Source organism: Anabrus simplex, chromosome 1 (assembly GCF_040414725.1).
Source record: "Anabrus simplex isolate iqAnaSimp1 chromosome 1, ASM4041472v1, whole genome shotgun sequence".
Taxonomy (NCBI): Eukaryota; Metazoa; Arthropoda; class Insecta; order Orthoptera; family Tettigoniidae; genus Anabrus; species Anabrus simplex.
Window position 1 is genome coordinate 1707425733 of NC_090265.1, and position 25936 is coordinate 1707451668.

Below are 25936 nucleotides of genomic sequence, written 5' to 3' on the forward strand. Positions count from 1 at the left end.
CGGATGAGGGCAGCAGTGGGGTGCAATGAGAAGACCCAACTCATCTGTCTCTGGTTTTAAAAAAATCGGGGGGAGGGGGGGGGGGGGCGAAGCCGCGTGACCATCGACTCAGTCCACACGGCCTCAGACATGCTATTCATTTCTAGGAAGAAAGAGATAGCAGGGAAGAGTGGGAAGTGATACAAGGAGTATCTGCCGGTTTCCGAGTAAGACTCGCTACCACGGCAAGAGTTTGAGTTGGTAAGGTAGTGTTAAGGTGTGGTATTGAAGGGTCAGGGAAAAATCCACATAGGCAGAAAAGAGCCTACATGTAAAACCTGACATCTTGTGATAGCACATGCAATGTAACGGTTCAAATCCCGTTATAGGATGGTATCTGTATTTTTATTATTATTATTTTATCTGTGATATTATTATTATTATTATTATTTATTTCCATATTATTATTATTTTATCTGCGAGATTACTATTATTGTAATATAATTATTATTCAATTCTATTTTGCAATGCTTGTCGCTTGCATGATTGTAGTTAACTGTATGCATATATATGTGTGTGTGTAGATTAACACTAAAGTCATGTATAGTGAGAATTGTTATATATCAGATGTGGATGTGACATTGCTACATTGTGCAATATTGCTGGAGTAAATGCAGAGTCATTGCTACGTCATGGCTACATCATCGTGAGCATTTAACGATGAGCTCAGATACTCAGGCCGCCCCAGGGGATTTCACCATTGCATGTAATATTTGTCGCGAGGTGGGAGTAAATTATAGTTATTTCTGGAGGTTACGTAGGTGCGACAACCAACGTCTATAATAGGTGGCTGCATATTGTAGCGTCTACTGGAAGGAGAGGCACAGTTGGCCATTAAGTGAACGAAGATGGAGTGGCCTCAGTCAGTCAACGGGAGTCAATAGTTAAACGGAAGATGAAGAGAGAAGTGGATGGTGAACTGATGGAGTCATATAAGGACACACTTGCAAAGAAGTTATACCATACAGACTTACAAAGAAGTCATATGATATGGAGAAGAAGCAGCCACATGGATACATCACCAAATTAATTTAGCGTTTCATTTCTACAGTAAAATTACTTAACCTCAAATTTAAGGGGGAAACCGAACGCCAATCTCCTTTTCCTAGAACTTATATGGTATGTTGTCAAAAGTAAGCTTATTACCCCAGACCCTAGCGATAGTAAAGATTCTCATTATATTATTGCTGCACTGAGTGGTAGCTGGCGCCCTTCAAATAACGTATGTGTAAATAAGCAGGTAAGAAGTAAGTGTGAGTACAAGGTTCGACGATTGTGTATTTTATTTAATGAATATTAATTTTCATATTATCCATTATAAATGCAGATATTTCATATTTTTCAATTTAAAAGCAGTTTTATATGTTTGTAAATTCAGTAAAAGAGTTAGGAATATCTCTCAGCAAGGATGTGGGCTGGAAAAGTCCAGAGGTTGTGTTAGTTTGAGAAGAGGTATCACGCACCAGCAATGAACCTTAGTCTCGCCATTCCATCTGCCAGGGGATCAGTCCGTCTGGGCACTGCCGTGACTAGCGTGGGCCTTGCCGGTTGCGGAGCCATTCGTCTAGTACTACTAGGGCCCGCCGCATAGCGCCATCTCCTTGGGGTCCCTCGTACCCAGTCTCCGATCCCGGATAATGAGGCCAAGCCCACCGAGGCGGGGCCCTCCTGGAAGGGGGTGGGTCATGACGCCCGGCCTCCTTCCTCTCTGCCCGCGCCATGGCCCGGTAAACAGGGCAACTGCGATGGGAGGCTGGGTGGCCCCCCACGCAGTTGGCGCACACCGACGCCTCCTTAAGTGTTGCGCAGGCCGTATAATGGTAATCACCTCCACAACGGTTGCACCTCACTTGGAGCCCACACCTCTCCTGCCGGTGGTCCCACCTCAAACAGCGGAAATAATCTAAGAGCTGTTGAGGGGGACGTTTCGATCTCACCTGATTGCCTCTACCCGCTAAGGTCCCCTCCTGATTGGCTCCTCGGTGGGCTGCTGTCCTGGGAGCAGTCCTGAGTTGCGGCTGGGCGGCCCTCTCCTGGTGGGCCGGCGTCTTCTTCCTCCTGGTCCGGGGGCGCCATCTTCTTCCCGGGGATCTCTTCTCGGCAGGGGAAGAGGCCTCTTGCTGGTGGCCCTCCTCCTGGCCTGGTGATCCGGTGTAGCCGATGGGTCCACTGCGTCACCGTCTTCTTCCTCCTTCTGGCTGGCGGCGGTGGCGTCGATCTTCGCTGACACCTGACTGCGTTCCCTGTCCTATGGGGTGCACGTCGATGTCTGCAACTCGACAAACACGCTGGCAGATTGGGCCTGGACAGCAGCCTCTGAACGCCAGGGGGCGTCCTCCTCCACTGTTGTGCTGCCGTCCGCCGTCACGGGCGCTTTCCTGGATTGCGCCCGAGTAACAGGCCCTTCCTGGTAGGCCTTGGTCTGCGTCCACTTCGAGAAGGTGGCCCATGGGGGTGCGGTCTGCGTCCACTTTGCAGTGCCGAGCCGCTCTGCCCGGGTCGCACAGTCGCGGCGCCAGGGGGCGACATGCTCCACCTCCATGGTGGCGTCGCTGGTCTCCGGCAGGGTGGCTTGACTAGGTCGGTGTTAACCGCCCTATGCCTTAGCCTCCTCGGCGTCTGGGTGATGGCCTCCCTAGTCTCCGTCTCGGCCCTCCTCCTGAGGGTGCCGGCGTTTATCCCTGGCACATCGTCCCTCCCTGGTAGTCGGATGACCTGGAACGGAGTAGAGAGCTCCTTCTCTGCGTCGCACATCCGCCCCTGGTCGTTATGCCTGATGATGAGGCCTCCTGGTAGGAAGCTCTCGACTGGCATGGTAGTCGAGGTGATCCTGCCTCCGTGGCGAGGGCGCCGCATTCTGTCCAGGACGAGGTCCCATTCAGATGTTACAGGGCACCCCGGCCTGTAGTATACGAGCAGCGCCTCGTACTCCGGGTCGGTGTGACCTTCGGAGAAGAAGAAGCCGTCAGGGGTTCGCACCCGTCCCTGTACGGCTCCGTCTCCACCTCGATCTCCGGCTCCTCCTGCTGCAGCTCCGGCTCGGATGCCGGCATCTCCGGCTCCGTGTTGCTCTCTGGTGCTGGTGGCTCTCGGTTGAAGAGGCCTCGGAGCATGAGCCCGATCTCCGTCGCAAGGTCGTTGGGCGTCTTCTTCCGCTCCATCTGGTTGCCCTCGTCGTTATCCGCCGCAGTCCACCTGAAATAGAAATCCTGAAAGAGAAGAGAAAGCGAGCACTGAAACGTGCTGCAGCTCAGACAATGCTCTTTCGAAGGTGTTCCAACAAGTACAGCTGCCTTGCTAGTACTTAGAAGGCACTGATCGCCTGGCGAGGAGAGGGAGAGCGGAGCGAGAGGCACGTATGTCCTTTCACTTCCACAGTCAAGCTCGTCCTCATCTGCCTCTGCAGCGCGAGCTCAGCACTTATACGCGAACCTTGTCTTGTCTTGTCTTGATAATTTGATGGGCTTCGCGTGATAGCGGTGTACCCAGTCACAGGAACCTTTTCTTGATATCAGGTTTCACGGGGGTGAGGAGTAAGGAAGGAGCTCGCCCGGTTCCGGTTATACTGCCAACTGAATGGAAATGAAATCTGAATTGAATCGATAATATGATCAATCGATATGAATTTTTAAAACTGTTATCTTAAGACAACAACTGTGTCTCACACACATTATATAACATTTCTCGATGCGAATCTTGTTCCTAGCATGGATTCTATAGTTCGGCTTTGCTGTGTAAACAACAACAGTACTAATACGCAAAGTGTACGCCAGATGTCTCACGGCGATACATAACCGATTCATAGTTTGTGTTTCAAAGGTTGCCGATACGAATCTCGAAGATAACTGAGGTCTACCGATTCAGTACTAGGGAGCTGAGGTACCAAGAAAAGGTTCGCGTATAAAGAAATATTCTTTATACGCTCCCTCTTCTACTACTACTACTACTATTGCTGCTGCTGCTGCTTCTACTGACCAAACCATTGTGTGTTCTTTTCTTCCAGATTGCTCCGGACCATACGATTTTCGTCTCCAATACGTCGTCATTGTCGATAGGAGAGATCGCTTCGGTAACTCAGCGTAAGGACAGATTCGGAGGCCTGCATTTCTTCAACCCTGTTCCTGTTATGAAGCTTGTAGAGGTAACCACTCGTAGACTGTTGGAAAAACTAGTGAAATAGTTCCATAAGTTCTCTCTGAAACTTTTTAAAACGATATGCCTCAGGCTTAATGACTATCTTAAGGCATGATAATTATATCCTTGTGTGTTGTGACTATCCTTAGGTAATGCTGAAGTAAGCTTAGAGACTAAGGGTGGTAAGGACCCACCTTATTATAATAGAGAAATAAAGAGACTAAGAAGGAGGTGCAGACTGGAAAGAAGTAGAGTTAGAAATGGCTGTGGGAGTAAGGAAAAATTGAAGGAACTTACCAGAAAATTGAATATAGCAAAGAAGGCAACTAATGATGACATGATGGCAAGCATAATTGGCAGTCATACAAATTTTAGTGAAAAATGGAAGGGTATGTATAGGTATTTTAAGGCAGAAACAGGTTCCAAGAAGGACATTCAAGGAATAATTAATGAACAAGGAGAGTGTGTATGTGAGGATCTTCAAAAGGCAGAAGTAAAGATTGTTGGTTACAAGGATAATGTCCAGATAGAGGAGGAGACTAAGGCCAAAGAAGTATTAAAATTTACATATGATAACAATGACATTTACAATAAGATACAAAAGTTGAAAACTAGAAAAGCGGCTGGAATTGATCAGATTTCTGGGGAGATACTAAAGACAATGAGTTGGGATATAGTACCATATCTGAAGTAAGTTACTTATTTGATTATTGTTTGTTCAGAGGAGCTATATCAGATGAATGGAGAGTTGCTATAGTAAGCCCTGTGTATAATGGAAAGGGTGATAGACATAAAGCTGAAAATTACAGGCCAGTAAGTTTGACGTGCATTATATGTAAGCTTTGGGAAGGCATTCTTTCTGATTATATTAGACATGTTTGTGAAATGAATAACTGGTTCGATAGAAGGAAGTTCGGTTTTAGGAAAGGTTATTCCACTGAAGCTCAACTTGTAGGATTCCAGCAAGATATAGCAGATATCTTGGATTCTGGAGGTCAAATGGACTGTATCGCGATTGACCTGTCTAAAGCATTTGTGTTGTAACCAAGGTTGAGATTTACAAAACACAACTTTATTATTCGCTTCAAATGCAAAATACACTATTTACACAAATAAAACTGAAATTTAACTTGAAGCAAAATGAATTAGGAATCTTGAGAAAGAGTCTATCTTTTGTACACTATATACAAGTTTGCAGTATTTACATCCACTACTATCTCGAAAAGATAGTCCTTGATATGAAAGTCGATAGTCGAAAACTATCCGAAGTACTGACATAAATGTTTTGGAAAGTCCTTCCTTGCTGAGTTCATAAAAGCAAGTTCATTGTTGGAAGAATTCTTACTTAGCGAAACTAAGGGAGCTTGCATTAATTAAGGAAATATGACGGTATGTAATAGTATGACTGGATATGGGCAGCGGAATAAGAGGAGCGGTGACCAGAGGTGAGACCTCGTACTGCCAGAAATTCAGTCCACCTGGCCGAAGCACATTTTCAAGAGGAGTAGCCTCCGTGCTCGACGTAGGGTGTATTCTGGAGCTGGACACCGGGGCAAGTGGGCATCTGGACAGGCTGGGAGTTCCTCTTTATAGTACACACGCGATGGTTCAGGCACGCGCACTGAGGGCTGCGCGTCGAGGCTAGAAGAATGACACTTGGCGCGCGTGTAGCTGGCTGGCGGAGCGAGAAGGGAGCGCCGGACATACAACACCCTCCCCTCCTAAATACGCCGGTACGGCGTGAAACGGCGGCGGCGCTGGCGGCGGCTGCGATGTTGGGCCGGAGCTGCTGATGTCTCTGTTGGATTGTCCGGAGCTGGGACCGGGCGGAGTGGCGCTGTCTCGTCCTGAAAGGAACCCATGGTTATTAAATGGTCTAAAGCTCGTTCAGCAATAGATTTATCTGGCTGAGCAATAGAATCAATAGTTGGACATGGGCGGTAGCGCAGACGTATCTGGTCTTGATGGCGGCAGATGCGTTTCTCCGTAGTCTGTATTTCGTAGAGACGATGACCCAAAGATCTGCAGATGACTCCAGGTATCCAGAGTGGGTTTGACCTGAATGTCCGGGTGTAGACCTTGTCGTTGACTGAGAACTTCGTTGGTGAGGTCTGAGACTGGGCCGGAAGAGGCTGCAACAGAGAAAGTAAAGTTCTGTGAGGTCGTCCATGGAGCTTCTGTGCAGGAGTGATATTATCAGCGCCGGGCAGAGTTCTGTAGTTGCTTAAGAGTTGGAGCAATGCTTGGTCTTTAGTTAAGCCTGAAGAGACAGCTTTTTTCATACTTCTCTTAAATGTTTGTACAAAGCGTTCAGCTTCACCATTAGATTGAGGGTGAAAAGGCGGTGCTAGGATATGACGAATGCCATTATATGTACAAAATTTCTTAAAAGCAGTAGCTGTAAATTGAGGTCCGTTGTCCGAAATGAGTACTTGAGGTAAGCCTTCTGTAGTAAATATTTTCTGTAGAGCACGAATGGTAGCTTCGGTCGTAGTAGTCGAATGCATATCCACTACATATGGAAAGTGCGATAGTGAATCGATGACTATTAACCACATGGAATTGAGGAAAGGACCTGCGAAATCGATGTGAACTCGTTCCCATGGAGTAGTAGCAGGAGGCCATGAAGCTAGATCAGAAGACGGGGCGTTCTGATTCAGTTGACATTGTTCACAATGACGGATGAGCTTTTCGATGGCGGCATCAATACCGGGCCAGTAGCAGTGTTGACGTGCTATTTGCTTCGTTCGGGATATACCCCAATGGCTTTGGTGTAATAATTCTAGAACTTGTTTCTGTAGGCTAAGTGGGATAACCACTCGGAAGATGGTGCCTGCTTCTAGGAGTACGACTCCAGCACGAGTCGTGAGACGATGCTGCATACGATGATAAGGTGCAAGGTGGGCGGGAAGATTGCTCTGAAGAGGCCAACCGTTGCGGATATAAGTACGCACAGTAGCAAGTGTACTGTCCTTATCCGTAGCTTTAGCTATGCAAGTAGCATCAATAGGAAAACTGGATACAGTATCTTCAAGTTCTATGTCCAACTGAAGACATTCAGATTCTTGAGAATCGAAGGCAGTATCAGGACCAACTGGTAAGCGTGAGAGGGCATCAGCATTACAATGCTGGGATGTGGCTCGATAGACAATCTGATAGGAATAATCAGAAAGGAACATGGACCATCTTTGAAGCTTTCTGAGGGAATTCTCAGGGATCTTATTACCAGGATGGAATAAGTGTACGAGAGGCTTATGATCAGTAATGATCAGGAAATGGTTGCCATAGAGATATTCATTGAAACGGCGAATACCAAAGATGATGGCTAAAGCTTCTTTCTCTATCTGTGAGTATCGACGTTGATGGTCATTAAGTGTTTTCGAAGCGAAAGCGATGGGGCGTTCCCGTCCATGACGATCCTTCTGGGAGAGAACGGCACCGACACCGTAGTCTGAAGCGTCAGTAGCTAGCGTGATGAGCTTGTCGGGCTGAAAATGAGTGAGTTGTATAGCTTGAATTAAGGCGTTGTTGATAGTTTTCCATGCCTGTTGGCATTGCGGAGTCCATTGAAATTTAACACCTTTTGTACGTAGAGCGTTTAATGGAGCTGCCACTGTAGCGAAGCGGGCAATGAACTTATTATAGTAGTTCGCTTTGCCGATGAAGGACTGGAGCTGCTTGAGGTTCTGAGGTGCTGGCATGTTGACGATAGCTGAGACATTCTGTGCACTAGGGCGAATTCCAGTCTTATCAAGTATATGTCCTAGGTAGTGAACTTGAGGCTGAAAGAATGTACATTTAGCGAGATTCGCTCGTAGGCCATTGTCTTTCAATTTTTGGAGAAGAAGGCGTAGATTGTTTAGATGTTCCTGATGATCTTTTCCCGTAACAATAATATCATCCAGGTAGTTAGCACAACCGGGAATGGAGGCAGTGAGTTGAGCTAAATAGCGCTGAAAAATAGCCGCTGAGGATGAAACACCGAATGGGAGCCGCTGGAGCTGGAGCAGTCCGAGAGGAGTGTTGAGTGTTAGAAATTTCTTAGAGTTTTCGTCTAAAAGTAGCTGGAGATATGCTTCTTTAAGATCAACTCGAGAGAAGAATTGTCCACCAGCGAGACGACGGAATAAGTCTTCTGGACGTGGAATAGGAAAGATATCTGTGTCGAGTTGTGCGTTGACTGTAGATCGAAAATCGCCACAAAGTCGAACATTACCATCAGGTTTCTTGATTACCACTAGTGGAGTAGCCCATTGACTAGAAGTAACTGGTACCACAATTCCAGTTTGTATCCATCTTTCTAATTCTTTCGTGACCGGGTCTTGAAGTGCTAGGGGTACTGGACATGCTTTGAGGAAGCGAGGCTTAGCTCCGGATTTCAGCTGTATGTGAGCTGTATAGTCTTTTGCTGTTCCGAGCTGAGAGTCGAAGACTTCAGGAAACTGCTTTAGGAGATCGGTAACGTCAGAAGTAGGATGCAATGTAGATACAACGTTAATGTTGTCATGTATCTGGAAACCAAATAAGTTAAATAGATCCATGCCCATAATGTTGGATGCAGTGTAGTTGTTAACTACGAGAAGGGGAATGGCCTTCTGAATTCCTTTATAACTAGCCTGAAGCTGGATTTGACCTTTAATGTCAATTTTCTTTTTGTTAAACGTCACAAGCTGGATGTCAGCTGGAGAGCATGAAGGGGAACCTAAGTCATGGTAGGTAGCCAGATTAATAATAGAGACAGGTGATCCAGTGTCTAATTGAAAATCGACAGATCGAGTAGAGAATGAGAGAGGAACGATGATCTTGTGAGAATTCCTTGTGGGAAGAATAAGATTGATCTGATCAACTTCCATGTCTTGGCGGGGCTGTATATGCTTCGGGCGTGCTGCAGGAGTCTTAGCAGGGCGGAGCGAACTCCGACACACAGTCTTAATGTGTCCAAGTTTATTACATCGTTCACAAGTGGCTTTGAAAAAACGACAGTCACGACGTTCATGATGCTTGAAACAGCCTCGGCAGGAAGGCAGGAGTTTCGAGGTGCTTTTAGAATTGGGCTTCCTTGTAGCATTACGAGAGGGAACCTGGCGAGAATGCTTGGTAGAGAGCGCCTTATCTGGACGGTTCACTGTAGCAGAGGACTTGCGGGCCTGAGTCGAGACTTGAGCAACCTCGTGTGGAGAAGCTATGGCTGCGGCAGTCTTAGTAGTAAGCTCATAAACCGTAGCAATACGCTGGACGTCTTCTAAAGAAGGGTTACTCTGCTTGACAGCGTCAAAACGTATCTTGTCCTCAGGAGTATGTAAAATTACCATGTCCCGAATGAGAGAATCAGTGTAGGGTGAACCACAACCGTCCTTGGAGCATATGAACTGGCAGGGTTTAGCTAGACCACGCAATTCAGTTATCCATTCAGTATGTGTCTGATGGGGTTGCTTTCTGCTCTGAAAAAATTTATAGCGAGCAGCCACTATGTGAGGAGCTTTGGCATAATGTTCAGTGAGACGGGCCAGGAGCTGTGCGAATGGTACCTCAGAAAGGTTTTCTTCTGGACCTAATTTACGTAGTAATTCACACGTAGCATTGCCAACCGAACTAAGAAATAGTGCTCGGCGGCGTTGATCATCTGTGACAGAATGGCAGATGAAATGCTGTTGTAAGCGTGCTAAATAAACTGACCATTCTTCCTTAGCCGGATCAAAAGCAGAGAACGGAGGAATAGCTGATGGCTGTGTAGAGACAGAAATAGCTTGAATAGCCTGAATTAATGCTGCCTGTTGTTGTTGCATAAACTGTTGTTGTTGCTGCTGTAAGGCTTGGAATACCGTAGCGAGTTGCTCAGCTGTAGCCATTGCGAGATGCGAGCAATAAAGAGCAAGGAGAGCTGTGTGTCAGAACTGGTTGTAGGCGCGACCTTGACCGGTATATGCTGGGAGTGAGAGAGAGAGCAAGCAAACACGCTGGAGCGTGCCACACAGGTGGAGCGCACGACAGAGAGCTGTGGAATGTCTGTTGAGTGGGCGACACACTGAGCACTGATTGACTTCGTCGCCAATGTCTAAGTGTATGAGGGCACTGAGTTGGTTGTACCTCGTTGTGAAGGAGTGGATGAATTGCAAGTTATTATCCTGTCTCCACAGAGTTGGTGACTGGGGCCGATGAATTGGAGTGTTTGTTGTGTTCCTTTTTTTTTACCTCGTCGCCATAGAGTTGTGTTGTAACCAAGGTTGAGATTTACAAAACACAACTTTATTATTCGCTTCAAATGCAAAATACACTATTTACACAAATAAAACTGAAATTTAACTTGAAGCAAAATGAATTAGGAATCTTGAGAAAGAGTCTATCTTTTGTACACTATATACAAGTTTGCAGTATTTACATCCACTACTATCTCGAAAAGATAGTCCTTGATATGAAAGTCGATAGTCGAAAACTATCCGAAGTACTGACATAAATGTTTTGGAAAGTCCTTCCTTGCTGAGTTCATAAAAGCAAGTTCAATGTTGGAAGAATTCTTACTTAGCGAAACTAAGGGAGCTTGCATTAATTAAGGAAATATGACGGTATGTAATAGTATGACTGGATATGGGCAGCGGAATAAGAGGAGCGGTGACCAGAGGTGAGACCTCGTACTGCCAGAAATTCAGTCCACCTGGCCGAAGCACATTTTCAAGAGGAGTAGCCTCCGTGCTCGACGTAGGGTGTATTCTGGAGCTGGACACCGGGGCAAGTGGGCATCTGGACAGGCTGGGAGTTCCTCTTTATAGTACACACACGATGGTTCAGGCACGCGCACTGAGGGCTGCGCGTCGAGGCTAGAAGAATGACACTTGGCGCGCGTGTAGCTGGCTGGCGGAGCGAGAAGGGAGCGCCGGACATACAACAATTTGATAGGGTGGATCATGGCAGACTACTGGCAAAAATGAGTGCAATTGGACTAGACAAAAGAGTTACTGAATGGGTTGCTATATTTCTAGAAAATAGATCCCAGAGAATTAGAGTAGGTGAAGCTTTATCTGAGCCTGTAATAATTAAGAGGAGAATTCCTCAAGGCAGTATTATCGGACCTTTATGTTTTCTTATATATATAAATGATATGAGTAAAGGAGTGGAATCGGAGGTAAGACTTTTTGCGGATGATGTTATTCTCTATAGAGTAATAAATTACAAGATTGTGAGCAACTGCAACGTGACCTCGAAAATGTTGTGAGATTAACAGCAGGCGATGGTATGTTGATAAACGTGGTTAAAAGTCAGGTTGTGAGTTTCACAAATAGGAAAAGTCCTCTCAGTTTTAATTACTGCGTTGATGGGGTGGAAGTTCCTTTTGGGGATCATTGTAAGTATCTCGGTGTTAATATAAGGAAAGATCTTCATTGGGGTAATCACATAAATGGGATTGTAAATATAGGGTACAGATCTCTGCACATGGTTATGAGTGTGTTTAGGGGTTTTAGTAAGGATGTAAAGGAGAGGGCATATAAGTCACTGGTAAGACCCCAAGTAGAGTATGGTTCCAGTGTATAGGACCCTCACCAGGATTACCTGATTCAAGAACTGGAAAAAATCTACAGAAAAGCAGCTCGATTTGTTCTGGGTGATTTCCGACAAAAGAGTAGTGTTACAAAAATGTTGCAAAGTTTGGGCTGAGAAGAATTGGGAGAAAGAAGAAGAGCTGCTCGACTAAGTAGTATGTTCCGAGCTGTCAGCGGAGAGATGGCGTGGAATGACATTAGTTGACGAATAAGTTTGAATGGCGTTTATAAAAGTAAGAAAGATCACAATATGAAGATAAAGTTGGAATTCAGGAGGACAAATTGGAGCAAATATTCATTTATAGGAAGGGGAGTTAGGGATTGGAATAACTTACCAAGGGAGACGTTCAATAAATTTCCAATTTCTTTGAAATCATTTAGGAAAAGGTTAGGAAAGCAATAGATAGGGAAATTGCCACCTGGGCGACTGCCCTAAATGCAGATCAGTATTGATTGATTGATTGATTGATTGATTGATTGATTGATTGATTGATTGATTGATTGATTGATAATTCAAGGCAATGAGAGATCACTACTTGCGTCTTGGGGATTTGTCAGTCGATATCGTTACTTCGACAGACTGTCTGTATAGAAGAGAAGGGATATAACGTGTCATCAACATCAGGATTGAAATAGAAGGGAACGGAATCATTTCTAACCCTAGAAAACTGAGGATAACCGAACAAGCTGGCCATGCGATATGGATCGCGTAGCTGTGAACTTCCATTAAGGAGATGGTGGGTTCGAATCCTACTGTCGGCAGCCTGAAGATGGTTATCCGTGGTTTCCCATTTTCATAACAGGTAAGTGGTGGGATGTACCCCAATTAAGGCCATGGTCTATTCCTCTCCCACTGTTAGTAATTTCCTATCCCATCGTTGCCATGAGACCTATCTGTGTCGCTGTGGCGTAAAACAAATAGAAAAAATAAAATTCTTTGAAGCAAGTTTGCCTGACTTTTTCACAATTTCCAGGGACAGATCTAAATACAAGAAAATCTACTTTTGTACACTGAGTTTGCCGTTAAGTTACATTGTTTCCTACACATTCTAAAGGATAAAAATACTCATTCTACTTACGTACTACAGATGAGCCTCAGTTATATGTTTTCAAAGGGAGGTGGCTAAATCATCATCATCATCATCATTTCCCTTTATCCAGCTCTAGCCGGGTAGAGGCAAATATGGTTCCCCTCCACTTTCTTCGGTTTTTCCACCACTCCTCCAACACTGTGTCCCAGTCCAGGTTTCTTTCTATAATACCGGGTTGGATTGTGTCCTTCCATCTCATTTGTGGTCGTCCCCGGCCTCTCCTTCCTTGCATTTCCATAATCTTTTTTGTATTCTTTCATTACTCATTCGCTTTATGTTCTCAAACGATCTTAGTCGGCTCTTCTCTATTCTGTTATTCATTTTTTTCCACTCCAATTTCTTCCCGAATTTTCTCATTCCTTATTTTGTCTCTTCTACTCTTCTGTATCATACTTCTCAAGAACTTCATTTCGGCTGTCTGTATTCGACTCTCATCCTTCTTCGTCACTGTCCAAGTTTCTGCCCTTAAGTTGTTATGGGTACGTAATACATCTTGTACATAGTTTCCTTTGCTTCCATTGGCACATCTTTGTCCCATAACATATTTCTTACACTATGATAGAAACAGCTTCCAGCTTGAATCCTCTTACTAATCTCTGCATCCAGTCGAGCATTCTCCATTAATTCACTCCCCAGATATTTGAATGTCTCCACTACTTCCTGGGGCTTGTCTGCAAGTCTAATCTGACCTTTCCCTTCTTTCTTCCTTCTAGTCATAACAAGAGTTTTACTCTTTTCTACACTTATTTTCAATCGACATTCTTCGATCTTCCCATTTACCACATCCAACTGTTCTTGAACCTTCATATCCTCTTCTCCCCAAATCACAATACCATCTGCAAGTAACATGATATTCATTTCTCTTCCTTCATATGTTGCTTTTGCTGTTCTCATGATGTCATCCATTACGGAGGCAGCTAAAATTATGTATAAATGAGAAAACGTAAAAGCGAATTTTTTCATGTAACTGAAACTAGGGTTCGGAAGTCGAGGAAAATTCGATTTTTTCCTCTGTTGTCTGAAGACAAGGTGCCACATAATATATGTTTGTTGTGGATCTTTGTAGGCCAGAAAATAATAGGTTTTATTTGTCCTTTCTTGCCTTTTTCGGCGTTTTTTGGCTTATTGATCCTTTTTAGCCTTTTTAGTTCTTATCGGCTTATTTTGCAACTTCTCCTGCCTTCGACTCCATTTTTTACTGCCCACTCCCAATTCGAATGATTAGTTCATCCATCACCTATTAGACATATTTTCACTAGTAAATGCATATTTTTGAAATATGTATGAAAATAGAGGGAATGAAATAAATGACCAAATGAAACTAGCGCTTGAAAAAACCAAGAGTTTCAAATAAACTACAAGATAAGTGAAATATTGAGTGCTTTTTAAAGAGGAAGATCTTACTTGTTTGAAGTGTGAACCCTTGACATCCGTTGATGAGGAGAGAAGTTTCTCGATGTTTCGAAACGTGCTGTCTGAAAACTGACGATCCTTTACACTTAAGAACCTCGAGATGACTCTTGTGATACTGCAAAACCAATTGAGGTAAGGTTTCCGATTTCCAATGTTTGTAACCCTAGTGTGGTTAAGCAAACTGGGCCGATGACCTTCGATGTTAGGCCCCTTAAAACAACAAGCATCATCATCAATCAAACAAGTTAAGCCAAATATGATTCCAGTTATACTTTCTTTCTTAATCTGTTTACCCTCCAGAAAGTCGGTGCAGCACAATACACATTACTGTTCGCTATAAAGTTAACGATAGGCAGACAACGGATGAAATGAGAAGACAACATAGCGTATTTTCTGAAATCTAGAGGAGTGAGTTTGACAATGCCCCGATGAAGGATAGAAGACAAGAAAACACGATGATCTGTCTGCCAAACCTCGACACAAACCCATACAAGAGGATCGATTAAGTAAAATGAACTAATGTTATGTCATCTATAATTTGTTATCTATAATATCAACATGGAAAGTTAGCATACTAATTTATTTATGGTACAAGAAAAATTATACGGGTGAAACTTATAATATTATAATGTAGATATCCCCGCGTCCGTCTCTGTGGTGTGGTGGTTAGCGTGATTAGCTGCCACCCCCGGAGGCCCGGGTTCGATTCCCGACTCTGCCACGAAATTTGAAAAGTGGTACGAGGGCTGGAACGGGGTCCACTCAGCCTCGGGAGGTCAACTGAGTAGAGGTGGGTTCGATTCCCACCTCAGCCATCCTGGAAGTGGTTTTCCGTGGTTTCCCACTTCTCCTCCAGGCGAATGCCGCGATGGTAACTAACTTAAGGCCACGGCCGCTTCCTTCCCGCTTCCTTGCCTATCCCTTCCAATCTTCCCATCCCTCCACAAGGCTCCTGTTCAGCATAGCAGGTGAGGCCGCCTGGGCGAGGTACTGGTCATACTCCCCAGTTGTATCCCCCGACCAAGAGTCTGAAGCTCCAGGACACTGCCCTTGAGGCGGTAGAGATGGGATCCCTCGCTAAGTCCGAGGGAAAAACCGAACCTGGAGGGTAAACCGATGATGATGGTGATGATGATGAGATATCCCCGCGCGATGTCTGAGTGAACGATTACCCCTGAGCTGTTGAATATGTCATAACAGTTTACACTTTAGTTACCAGATGACAGCAGCAACTTAAACAAGTACACTAAACAGTATTATTATACACTATAGTGTATTTGACGTAAAGCAATCTCCTACGAAAGCGCTCTCACTTGGAAGACATGCGTACTATCTGAACTCTGATTCTGTGTCTGTAAGCTGCTACTAATGACAGTTCCCACTTCCCAGTTACTGTTTTCACTAGCACGTTATTCTGTTGCCGTTATTCGACAAACTGTTATTTTTTGTCCTCGTTCCATTTGTAACAGTGACAGGCATGAAACTGTGACAAAGTAACTGCTACGTTCTTTTTCAGCCATCTCTACTGGATGTAATCACTTGTCCCCAGGAATGCCCGGACTTTCGGTGCTCACTGTTAGCACGGTTTTACATGAACAATAATATTCTATGAATTTTCAACTTTTCATTTTTATAAAAACGTCTCGAGTAGTATTTCAGTGGTATCTCCTTGGTCTACTCCAGAGATGCTCACGCTGGGCATTCCGTCCCGCAAGCGCCCACCACTGTAAGTGGGCGGGCTGGCAGGCGATGAGCGCATGCTCTTCAACCACAGTGACGTTGTGGCTACGTCACAGGCCGTGAAGGTTGGGCGAAGTTCTCCCAGTCACTCTCGATCACTGCTGCGACACCCCGGTTTTCATTAAATTCTGTTAACCCATTTCCTCGTGGCTCGGCGTTGATATGTACTTAGCAACAAAAATACAAATTCATTAATATCTGTGTTATCAGAGCCGGTACGGTAAAAATGTATAAGACATAATTTATTGGAAATTTAACTCTATATAACTTTAGTTATATAGTATTTATCGATTGGACTGCTAATAATATAAATATTCGATAATTGCATTTAAGGCCTTCCCCTAAACTACCATTTCACTCAGCGTGTATAAAATTATTTATAGCCTAGATTGTAGCGGCTCATCCCCCGATGTTATATACCGATTTTCATTAAATTCCCTTCAGCCGTTTTCTCGTGATGCGGGTACATACAGATAGACAGACAGACATTACGGAAAAGTAAAAAGTACATTTTCTTGTTACTATGGACATGACCGATACAGAAATACCATTCTTTTCAAATTCTGTGCAATGTACAGACAAAACTCTTATTTTATATATATATATATAGATTGCATTTTGACTCATAATTCATATTATTAGTGAAACCAAAGTGAGCGGTATTTTAATATTTTGTCATAAAATCATGAAGATCACTGAAATGGTCGACTCTGATTCAAATAGTGATAAGGAACGAGTGTAGGTATTCACGGTTCAATAAATGTTACGTCAAAAACAGCCTGTACTGACATGTAACAAACATATGAATACCGTTACAATGGGAGATTTAGGTTAGATTACATAACTTTTGAGTATTTGCTTGATAGGATTGGTAGGTAATAGAATGTTCCACTGCAAGGAATGAAGCATAACCTTAAAATGGCAGCTTCGCATTGCACTCTACCGGTTCGTAGTGATGCGCGGTATCATTGTGTTTCTCTAGTGCAGTTCTGCTCGGACACTCCAAGTATCTTTTAAAATCTTGGCTTATATCACCAGTAAACCAAGATGATGCTGGTGATGATTATTGTTTTAAGAGGAAGTAGGCTACAACTAGGCAAGCATCATCTATAATAACACTAATCAGATAGAAAAATGAAAAGGATCCGACATTTTGAAAAATGAAGGTATTGGCCAAAGGAAGAGAAGGGCCATGAAGTGTGTGTAAATGAAAGACTCTCTCAGCCTCGCAACCTAATACTGTCAGGGTCGGAAAGGAACAAGAGTCGAACAAGGGAGGTCGGAAGGGTAGATGAAAATGAGCCTGGCACAAGTAAGTTGAAGCAATGGCAGGACTCATCTCAGTGCCCCATGTTCGCCAACACACGCTCCCAAGTTGAGAGTCCTGGGACACCTTTTAGTCGCCTCTTACGACAGGCAGGGGATACCGTGGCTGTTATTCTACCGCTCCCACCAACACCAAAACAAAGATTTTTCTAGTTCATCTCAACAGAGATTTTTAAGAGTACATGAAATAAAAAAGTAAAAGGAACAAGGAGAATTATAGTGTGCAAAAGGCTGCGAATAGTTGACGCTTAAACTCAATCACTTTCCGCAAATAAATTTTCTTCTCTCACATTATTTTCACTTTTTTTTATCCATTTTCATATGTATCGAAGTCATAACAATGAAAATATCAAGTGAGCCTTTTGAACATGTGGATTAATAGTCGGTTGTAGTCAAGCATTAGCCTACTGCTAGGAACAAACCCAAACTAAGAACATATTATGCAACAGACCGATTCTAACCTCCATTTGTATTAGCTGACTAATGAACTAATATTATTAGTGAAGATATTAGTCATGTATAAATCTGTATGAAAGAGAATTTGGTTAACTAATAATTATTTTTGTGAGTTCTAATATTATTAGGTAATATTATTAGTTAGTTTTATGAAAAGGGGCCTGGCTGTGACCAGTAAATGGTGAGTAACGTTGGACGTTACTTTAACTGTTACTTTTCACAGTTACTTTATTGTAGCTGTGACAGATGTAACAGTTACACAAAAATAAGCGTTTGTCACACCTCTAAAATCCAGGGACAAATTTCCTCAGAGGAAAAAACGAAATTAGGGACTGTCCCTAGGAAAGTACACTTAAGAAAATGGAAATTGCAACACCATGAAGGCATTGGTCGTTTGTGTTCATTTTCAAGGTATGGAACGATGCCATGTAGGTATGTAAACGATCAAACTTTCAGACCCATTGGATTGTTGCTACAGGTCTCCCCACGTAATTGGTCGCGGATGAATCAACTCCTGTATACGGACTCTGGTGTAGCGTAGTTGACTTGCAGTCTGTGCAGTGAAGTGTTCCCCGTCAAACATGCCTCGACGACAGAGAAGAGCACGCTATCAACAACTGTCGCCGTTTGAGAGGGCTCAGATAATTGGACTGTGTGAGGCTGGATTATCGCTAAGGACTGTCGCTGCAAGTGTTGGCCGAAAGGCATCTACGGTACAACGTGTATGGCAGCAGTGGTCAAATGAAGGTACCCACACTCATAGACCTGGCACAGGCCCAGCGCGACAGACGACTGTGAGAGAGGATCGCCGCATCATTCGGATGACCCGGATGGAACCCCATGCAACAGCAGCGCAAATTCGAGCAGCTGTGGCACCCCACGTTACACAACAAAGAGTTGGTAATCGCCTGCGTGCAGCTGGCTTACGAGCCCGTGTCCCTGCAGAAGGTGTTCCAATGACCCCACAACAGCGACGTGTAAGGCTGGCCTGGTGTCGAGAAAGATCGACGTGGTCGACGAATGGAATAGGGTCGTCTTTAGTGATGAATCGCGCTTCTGTCTTGCCCGCAGTGATCGCTGGAATCGTGTGCGCCGACGTACCGGGGAGAGGGGCCGCCCAGATCTTATTGTCGAGAGGCACACAGGGCCAACACCAAGCATTATGGTCTGGGGAGCTATTGACTTTAATGTGAAATCACAATTAGTGCTTGTTGAGGGCACTATGACTGCTCGACAGTACGTTGATAGGGTACTCAATCCAGTGGTTGTCCCTATGATGGCGAACGTTGCTAATGGGATGTTTCAGCAGGACAGTGCCCGGGTTCACACTGCACGCATCTCCAGAGAAGCTCTCTACGACATCACAACCTTAGAATGGCCCGCGAGATCCCCGGATCTCAGTCCTATTGAGCGTGTGTGGGACATGATGGGTCGACAACTGGCCAACCTTCCCCAGCCACCCACAACTCTGGAACAACTGACCCGTGCAGTGCAGCAAGCATGGGCCACAATTCCTCAGGAAGCGATCCAGGGCCTTATTGACTCCATGCCTCGACGAATTCATCAATGCATTGCAGCTCGTGGTAGGCACATCCTGTATTGATTGTTGTCCAAACTTGCGGTCAGAGGGACCTGAAAGTGTAATCATCGAATCACAACCGAATACATGTTCAATTGCAGCAATGTAGTACCACTCCTTCTGGGTGTTCCAATTTCCATTTTCTTCAGTGTACATTTCATTACAATTCAGTCATTCAATTATTAGTTAAGTGCTGAGTTGGCGTTGTGTATTTTATTATTAAACTACTGTATATTCTATCGCAGTTTATAGCCCGCCCCTTGGCCATGATAGTTAAAGGGACACTATAGTGAAATTTCTAACTTCTATATTTTTCAATGAATTTCTACCAATTTTTTTCTGAGGTGTAACTCCTCAGATATATTAATGCAACCAACTTTCAATATTGTACCTATGTGACTTTTTGAGTGGGATATTTTTATTTCCTTTTATCAGCATCGTTAAAGAAAGTCCTTTGCATCACAATATTTTTTCCATTTGGCACCAAATTTTGCACAAATGTGCTGTATAGTTATGCCAACAAACGTCAGTATCAGAGTATGTTATTTGAGAAATACATTGGCCTGTAGAATGTTTTTAATGTAATGTTTAAATTTTTAAAATATGTGTACACACAATATTTGGTAGGTCAAAAAAAAAAAAAAGAATTGAATCACCTTAAACATCAAAATGCACACTGATATTTATGCATCAGCTATCTAACTGCTACTGTGTAAAATTTCACCTACATCAGACAAAAATTGGATGATAAGGGATTATTTTTTTCTGAAAGAAATCGTGAAGATTTTGCTGAGCCATAAAGTGCAAAATAAAAATCTGTGCGATTTCACTCACTTTAGAACTGTCCTGCACAATAAGTATGCCTTTCAGACTTCTTTCTTCTCTCCTCCAGTGATATTTTAATCACCTTATTCCTTTTCCTTAGCTCTTTGCTGTATGTGCCTTTGGTCTTGCTGGTGACTGATTTACACAGCAGAAGTTGGTACTGGCTTCCCTGTGATGGACTGAAGGGCTTCAAGTGTTCTAACACACCCCATATTGAACTCACTTACAGCACTCACAATACCAAGCTGAAGTTTATTCCTAGTAACAAATACTTCTTTTGGACATTTATTCCAAAGAACACTGTGAAGGCTTTCATTTGGATTTTGTGTCTTCCTTTTTGTGCACCATTGTATAAGTGCATCTGATGCAAGTCTCTGATATGTTGGCATTATTGTTAAAACTACATCATACATAATACCATATCTGCTACTCAATTCTTAGATTACATTTGAAATCCAAATGAGAGGGACGTAAGAAAGGGATGATTTCTTAGCAGCAACTGGAAGGGCATGTCCAGTAGAGCATAGGACAGTTAAATGCTAGCGCAGCGCCATTCAGAGGAGGCGCTGTGGGCTTTAAAAATGGCGGCATTTTTCGAAAGAACACACATCAGGGTATTTTTTAGAGTTTTAAGCCCAATTTCGATATTTTCCTCAAAATTCATGAAATTTCACTATAGTGTCTCCTTAAGGTGTCAAGTTCGCATGGTTTGACACCGCGGTTAGCCGGTTCGAGTCCTATTGGTTGAAAAAAATTATCATCATCGGAATGTTGGCCGGCAGGGAAGGAGAGGTGGTGGTATACAATTTCTAATCACTAGATTGCGTGTCAAAAGCCTGGATTCAACTCCAAACCTTTCTGCAGTGCTCATATGGAGTGAGGGCATATGAGGCTGTTGGTGATTCGTTCATCGGATGGGGACGTAAAGCCTTGAGGAGACCCCTTGGTGCTATTCGATAGGAGTAGGCTATGTGCCGGCATCAGGTTTCACCCTCTCCCTTCTTATATATTTCGTCTCATTAACTCCTCTGATGAGGTTGACGTTAGGAAGGGCATCCGGTCGTAAAACTTATTTCATATCCGACCTCGTAGAGATACGAGACAAGCGCTGGACATACATTCTATCACTATATTTACATAATGTATTATGAATATTATTTAACTATGTACTACTACAAAAGTGTAGGGGCTGCCTGGCCGAGGCGGTAAAGACGTGCTCGGTTTGCTCGGAAAGACGTGGGTTCGAATCCCCGCCAGGAAGTCGTAAAATTTACGAAACGAGATTTCCACTTCCGGAGGTGCATATGCCCTGGGGTTTACTCAGCCTACACCAAAAATGAGTACCAAGTTAATTCCTGGGGGCAAAGGTGGCCGGGCGTAGAATTAACTACTCTACCCCATCACGTGCCGAGGTTAACAATAGTGGAAGCCTTTACCTTCCACTCCTCCAAGGGCCTTCATGGTCTGTACGGAGGTGTCTTTGCTTTGCTTTGCTTTGCTTTGCTTTGCTTTGCTTTACTACTAAAATGTTTTCATTCCTCCCCTGAAGGGGGAGGCGGGCCTCTTAGACGGTGACGCCGTCTCTCAGGCCGGGAGATTTGTTGCGGTGAAGGAGATACTCGGAGAAGGTGTGAGGGGGTTTGTGGCCGAGGAACTAGGAACTGTCCCGGCATTTGCCTTAGTGCAGGAGAATGGAAAACCACGGAAAACCATTCTCAGAACAGCCGACGGTTGGGGCCAACTATTGTTAAAGTTTTGGGATTGTTTTTAACTGACAGCATTCTGTTGCCTTTCAAAGAGCCCTCCGTGGGTCAGGCGGCAGTGCGCCAGCCTCTCACCGCTGGGTTCCATGGTTGAAATCCCGCTCACTTCACGTGAGATTTGTGCTGAACAAAACGAAGACGGGACAAGTTTTTCTCCTGGTACTCCGGTTTTTTCCCTGTCGTCTTTCATTTCAGCAACACTCTCCAATATCATTTCATTTCATCTGTCAGTCATTAATCATTGCCCCAGAGGAGTGCGACAGGTTTCAGCACCCAGCACAATAAATTGCTATCCTCGCCGCTAGATGGGGGCTTCATTCATTCCATCCTACAGTGACTCTATGTACGGTGTGTCCAAGTTCAGTCCAGCCGCCATGTTTTAGCGAAGTACCTACTCAGTCAGATGATACAAAATGAAGGAGAGTGATATCTTGTTTCAATACAGGATAGACTAGTTGTATGTTTCAAGATGTTATTTATTTTGCTTTTACTGTGTGTATATAGGCCTATGAGTATGTGTGATATTCAGAGTCTGACAACCTGACGTAAGACTTGATGCAAGTGTAATGGACTAGTGTAACTTGGAAACAATTCTCTAACCCAATGGGCAAATAATGACAATATCGAGCTCTGTTATTATTATTATTATTATTATTATTATTATTATTATTATTATTATTATTTTACGTAGTTATGTACGGACTTTATTTGGTATAAATCGTGGTCGTAACAAAACATGTGAGTTTACGTCACGACACGTCTGCTATATGTATATTAATATGAGTTTATTTAATGTAAGAACAGGTGTGAGCCTCCGTGGCTCAGGCGGCAGCACATCGACCTCTCACCGCTGGGTTCCGTGGTGCAAATCCCGGTCACTCCATGTGAGATTTGTGCTGGACAAAGCGGAGGCGGAACAGATTTTTCACCGGGTACTCCGGCTTTCCCTGTCATAATTCTTTCCAGCAACACTCTCCAATATCATTTCATTTCCTCTGTCATTCATTAATCATTGCCCCAGAGGAGTGTGACAGGCTTCGGCAGCCGGCACAATTCCTATCCTCGCCGCTAGATGGGGCTTCATTCATTCCATTCCTGACCCGGTCGAATGACTGGAAACAGGCTGTGGATTTTCATTTAATGTAAAAACAGGTAATTAATAGTATATTATTATTACCTGTAAATATGATGTATAAATCCAATCTAATGTTGTGCAGCACAGGGCAATAGTCCAGAGCAACGTATCTTTGGTACTAGACAGTTACAGAAAATTCCATTCGTTGTATATAGGTTATTGGAGACTCTAGAAATTACGGGAAAACATGTTGTGTCATACTCTTCTAGAAGCCTGACGAGGCAATGTATATAAAGAGGCAATCTTTGGAGTTGGAGGAGTTGTTTAGTGAGACTTGTAGTGGAAGTCGTTAACCAAGTATGTGAACCCATCTTGTGACTTTGTTGGGTTGGTAGTTGGTGGACGTGCAAGTGTTGCAGTCTTCTTCTTCTTCTTCTTTTTCTTTTTCTTCTTCTTCTTCTTCTTCTTCTTCGTGGCAGTGTTTTGTTCAAGGCGGCAGTTCATTAATGTGTGTGTGTGTAATATGTATACACTTCTTAAATAAAAAAGTGTACACGACTGACAGCATCTTGTGTGCGCGTCTTTGTGGTAGTGGTGGTGGCGGTGATTATTGTTTTAAGAGGAAGTACAACTAGGCAACCATACTCTATATAACACTAATCAGAGAGAAAAAATGGAAGGATCCGACACTTCGAAAAATGAAGGTATCGGCCAAGGAAGACAAGGGCCACGAAGGGCATGAAAATGAAAGACACCCTAGGCCTCCATACGTAATACCGCCGAGGTCTGAAAAGAGCAAGAGTTGACCAAGTGAGGAGCCTGATACAAGTAAGTGGAAGCAATGCCAGGACTCAGCTGAGGGCCCCGTGGTCGCCAACCCACGCTCCAAAGTTCAGAGCCCCTGAGGCCCCTTTTAGTCGCCTCTTGCCGCAGGCAGGGGATACCGTGAGTGTTATTCTACCGCCCCCACCCACAGGGGGTTGTGCGTCTTTGTGGTTACAACAGACTTCAACATTTAGATTTACGCGTGGAATACAAGTCACAATTATTAAAGTTAGCCTACTTTTTTTAAACTTAACATTACCATATTCCAGATTACATGGTTTTACATATCAGAATATACGGAATACAACGCAATATTTTCAAACTATGCATAGAACTGTAGTTCTTTATGTATGACTTATCGGTATGTATATAAAGATAGAAAAATAATATGATTAGTTAATCGATGAGTAGACAAAATTTTGTTAATATAATATACTATATCATTCTACTCGAGCTAATAACGAAAACCTGCTACTTTTTAGTGGTGAAAACAAAGTACTGCCATGGTCCCAGGGTAGTTGTGTATAGCGCTCTTTTAATGACGGCTACGGGTTGATCCCCGCAATGAACAATTACATTTTGATAACACTATACAATATACTTCGAGAAATACTATTTGTTGCTCGGTGAAAACAAGCATTTATTCTGATCTCGGAGTACTTGTATTCAGGACTCGGTTACTGAACACCCTCGGTTCGATCTCCGCGATGAGGGGCCGATGACCTCGATGTTAGGCCCCTTTAAACAAGCATCATCATCAGCATCATCATCTCCACGATGTGCGACTAATTCTGTGCCCCGGTTCTGTTAGTACTGGTTCGTATCCGCTGTATTTTAAACATTCTGTTTGCTACTATAGCTTTTGCCAATACATTGTTATTACTTATTAGGGGCCTACTGTGTCCGACTCGTTGGCTGAACAGTCAGCGTACTGGCCTTCGGTTCAGAGGGTCCCGGGTTCGATTCCCGACCGGGCCGGGGATTTTAACCTTAATTGGTTAATTCCAATGGCACCGGGGCTGGGTGTATGTTTTGTCTTCATCATAATTTCATCCTCATCACGACGCGCAGGTCGCCTACGGGAGTCAGATAGAAAGACCTGCACCTGGCGAGCCGAACCCGTCCTGGGATACCCGGCACTAAAAGCCATTCGACATACGACATTTCACATTTCACTTATTACTGTTATCGTTACCTTCTCCTTTTTCTACAGCTCTTCCCACAACTGCGGGGTTGTGGGAGCGAACTGCGTCACACATATGTGGATTTAGCCCTGTTTAACGGCCGGATGCCCTTCCTGACTCTAATGCTATTCGGAGGGATGTAATCACTATTGCGTGTTTCTGTGGTGGTTTATAGAGTGGTGTGTTGTCTAAATATGAGTGTTGGAACAAACACAAGTACTTAGTCCCCAAGCCCGAGCCCCACCCGGCCGGGAATCGAACCCGGGACCCTCTGAACGGAAAGGAAGTACGTTGACCATTCATCCATGGAGTCGGACTATTATTGTTATCATTATAATGTGTGGGAAAACTCAACTTGATGCTAGGCGGCACTTATAATCACGTCCTTTAAGAGATAAGCCACACAAGCTTAAATTCGAGAATATATCAATCATGATGTCTCATACGGTGAAAATGAATGAGACATAAATGATCGGGAGTGACCTTTTCTGTAACTTTTGTTATGTACAGGTATTTACGGGGATATTTGAAAATTTGTGAAAAATGATAAAATCGTGAAAATCTCTGTTGTTTTTCTACACGATAAAGTCGCATGAAACATAAGAGATCGGAAAGTATATTCTAAACAACTTTCCTTATGTAACCTACTGGTTTACGATACGGCGGATACTAACGGAGAAATATGACATTTACTGCCTTGGCCTTCATAAAATTACTAACCCATTTTGTTATTATCGTTACCTTTATAACGCATGAGACAACTCTATTCGTTGCTGGGATCGTCTTGTAACGTGCTACTTTCAGAGCTGAAAATAAAAAAAATAAAAAAGCAACTGACCAATTTCATTTTACGTCACATCACATCCCTTATACGCATGCGACTCGGACACGGATGTTACGCCGACCATCTCTACCGTATAAAAGTGTTGGACTCTCCCACGTGTGAGTATG

General features: G+C 43.8%; 1 protein-coding gene across 1 annotated transcript in view; it reads left to right on the plus strand.

The window, feature by feature from the left end:
• LOC136858700 (hydroxyacyl-coenzyme A dehydrogenase, mitochondrial) overlaps positions 1-25936 on the plus strand; it is a 153470-nt gene that overhangs the window by 80799 nt on the left and 46735 nt on the right. The window contains exon 4 of the mRNA XM_067138438.2: positions 4043-4180. Within this exon, the coding sequence (XP_066994539.2) occupies positions 4043-4180 (138 nt within the window). The remainder of the gene's footprint in view (positions 1-4042; positions 4181-25936) is intronic.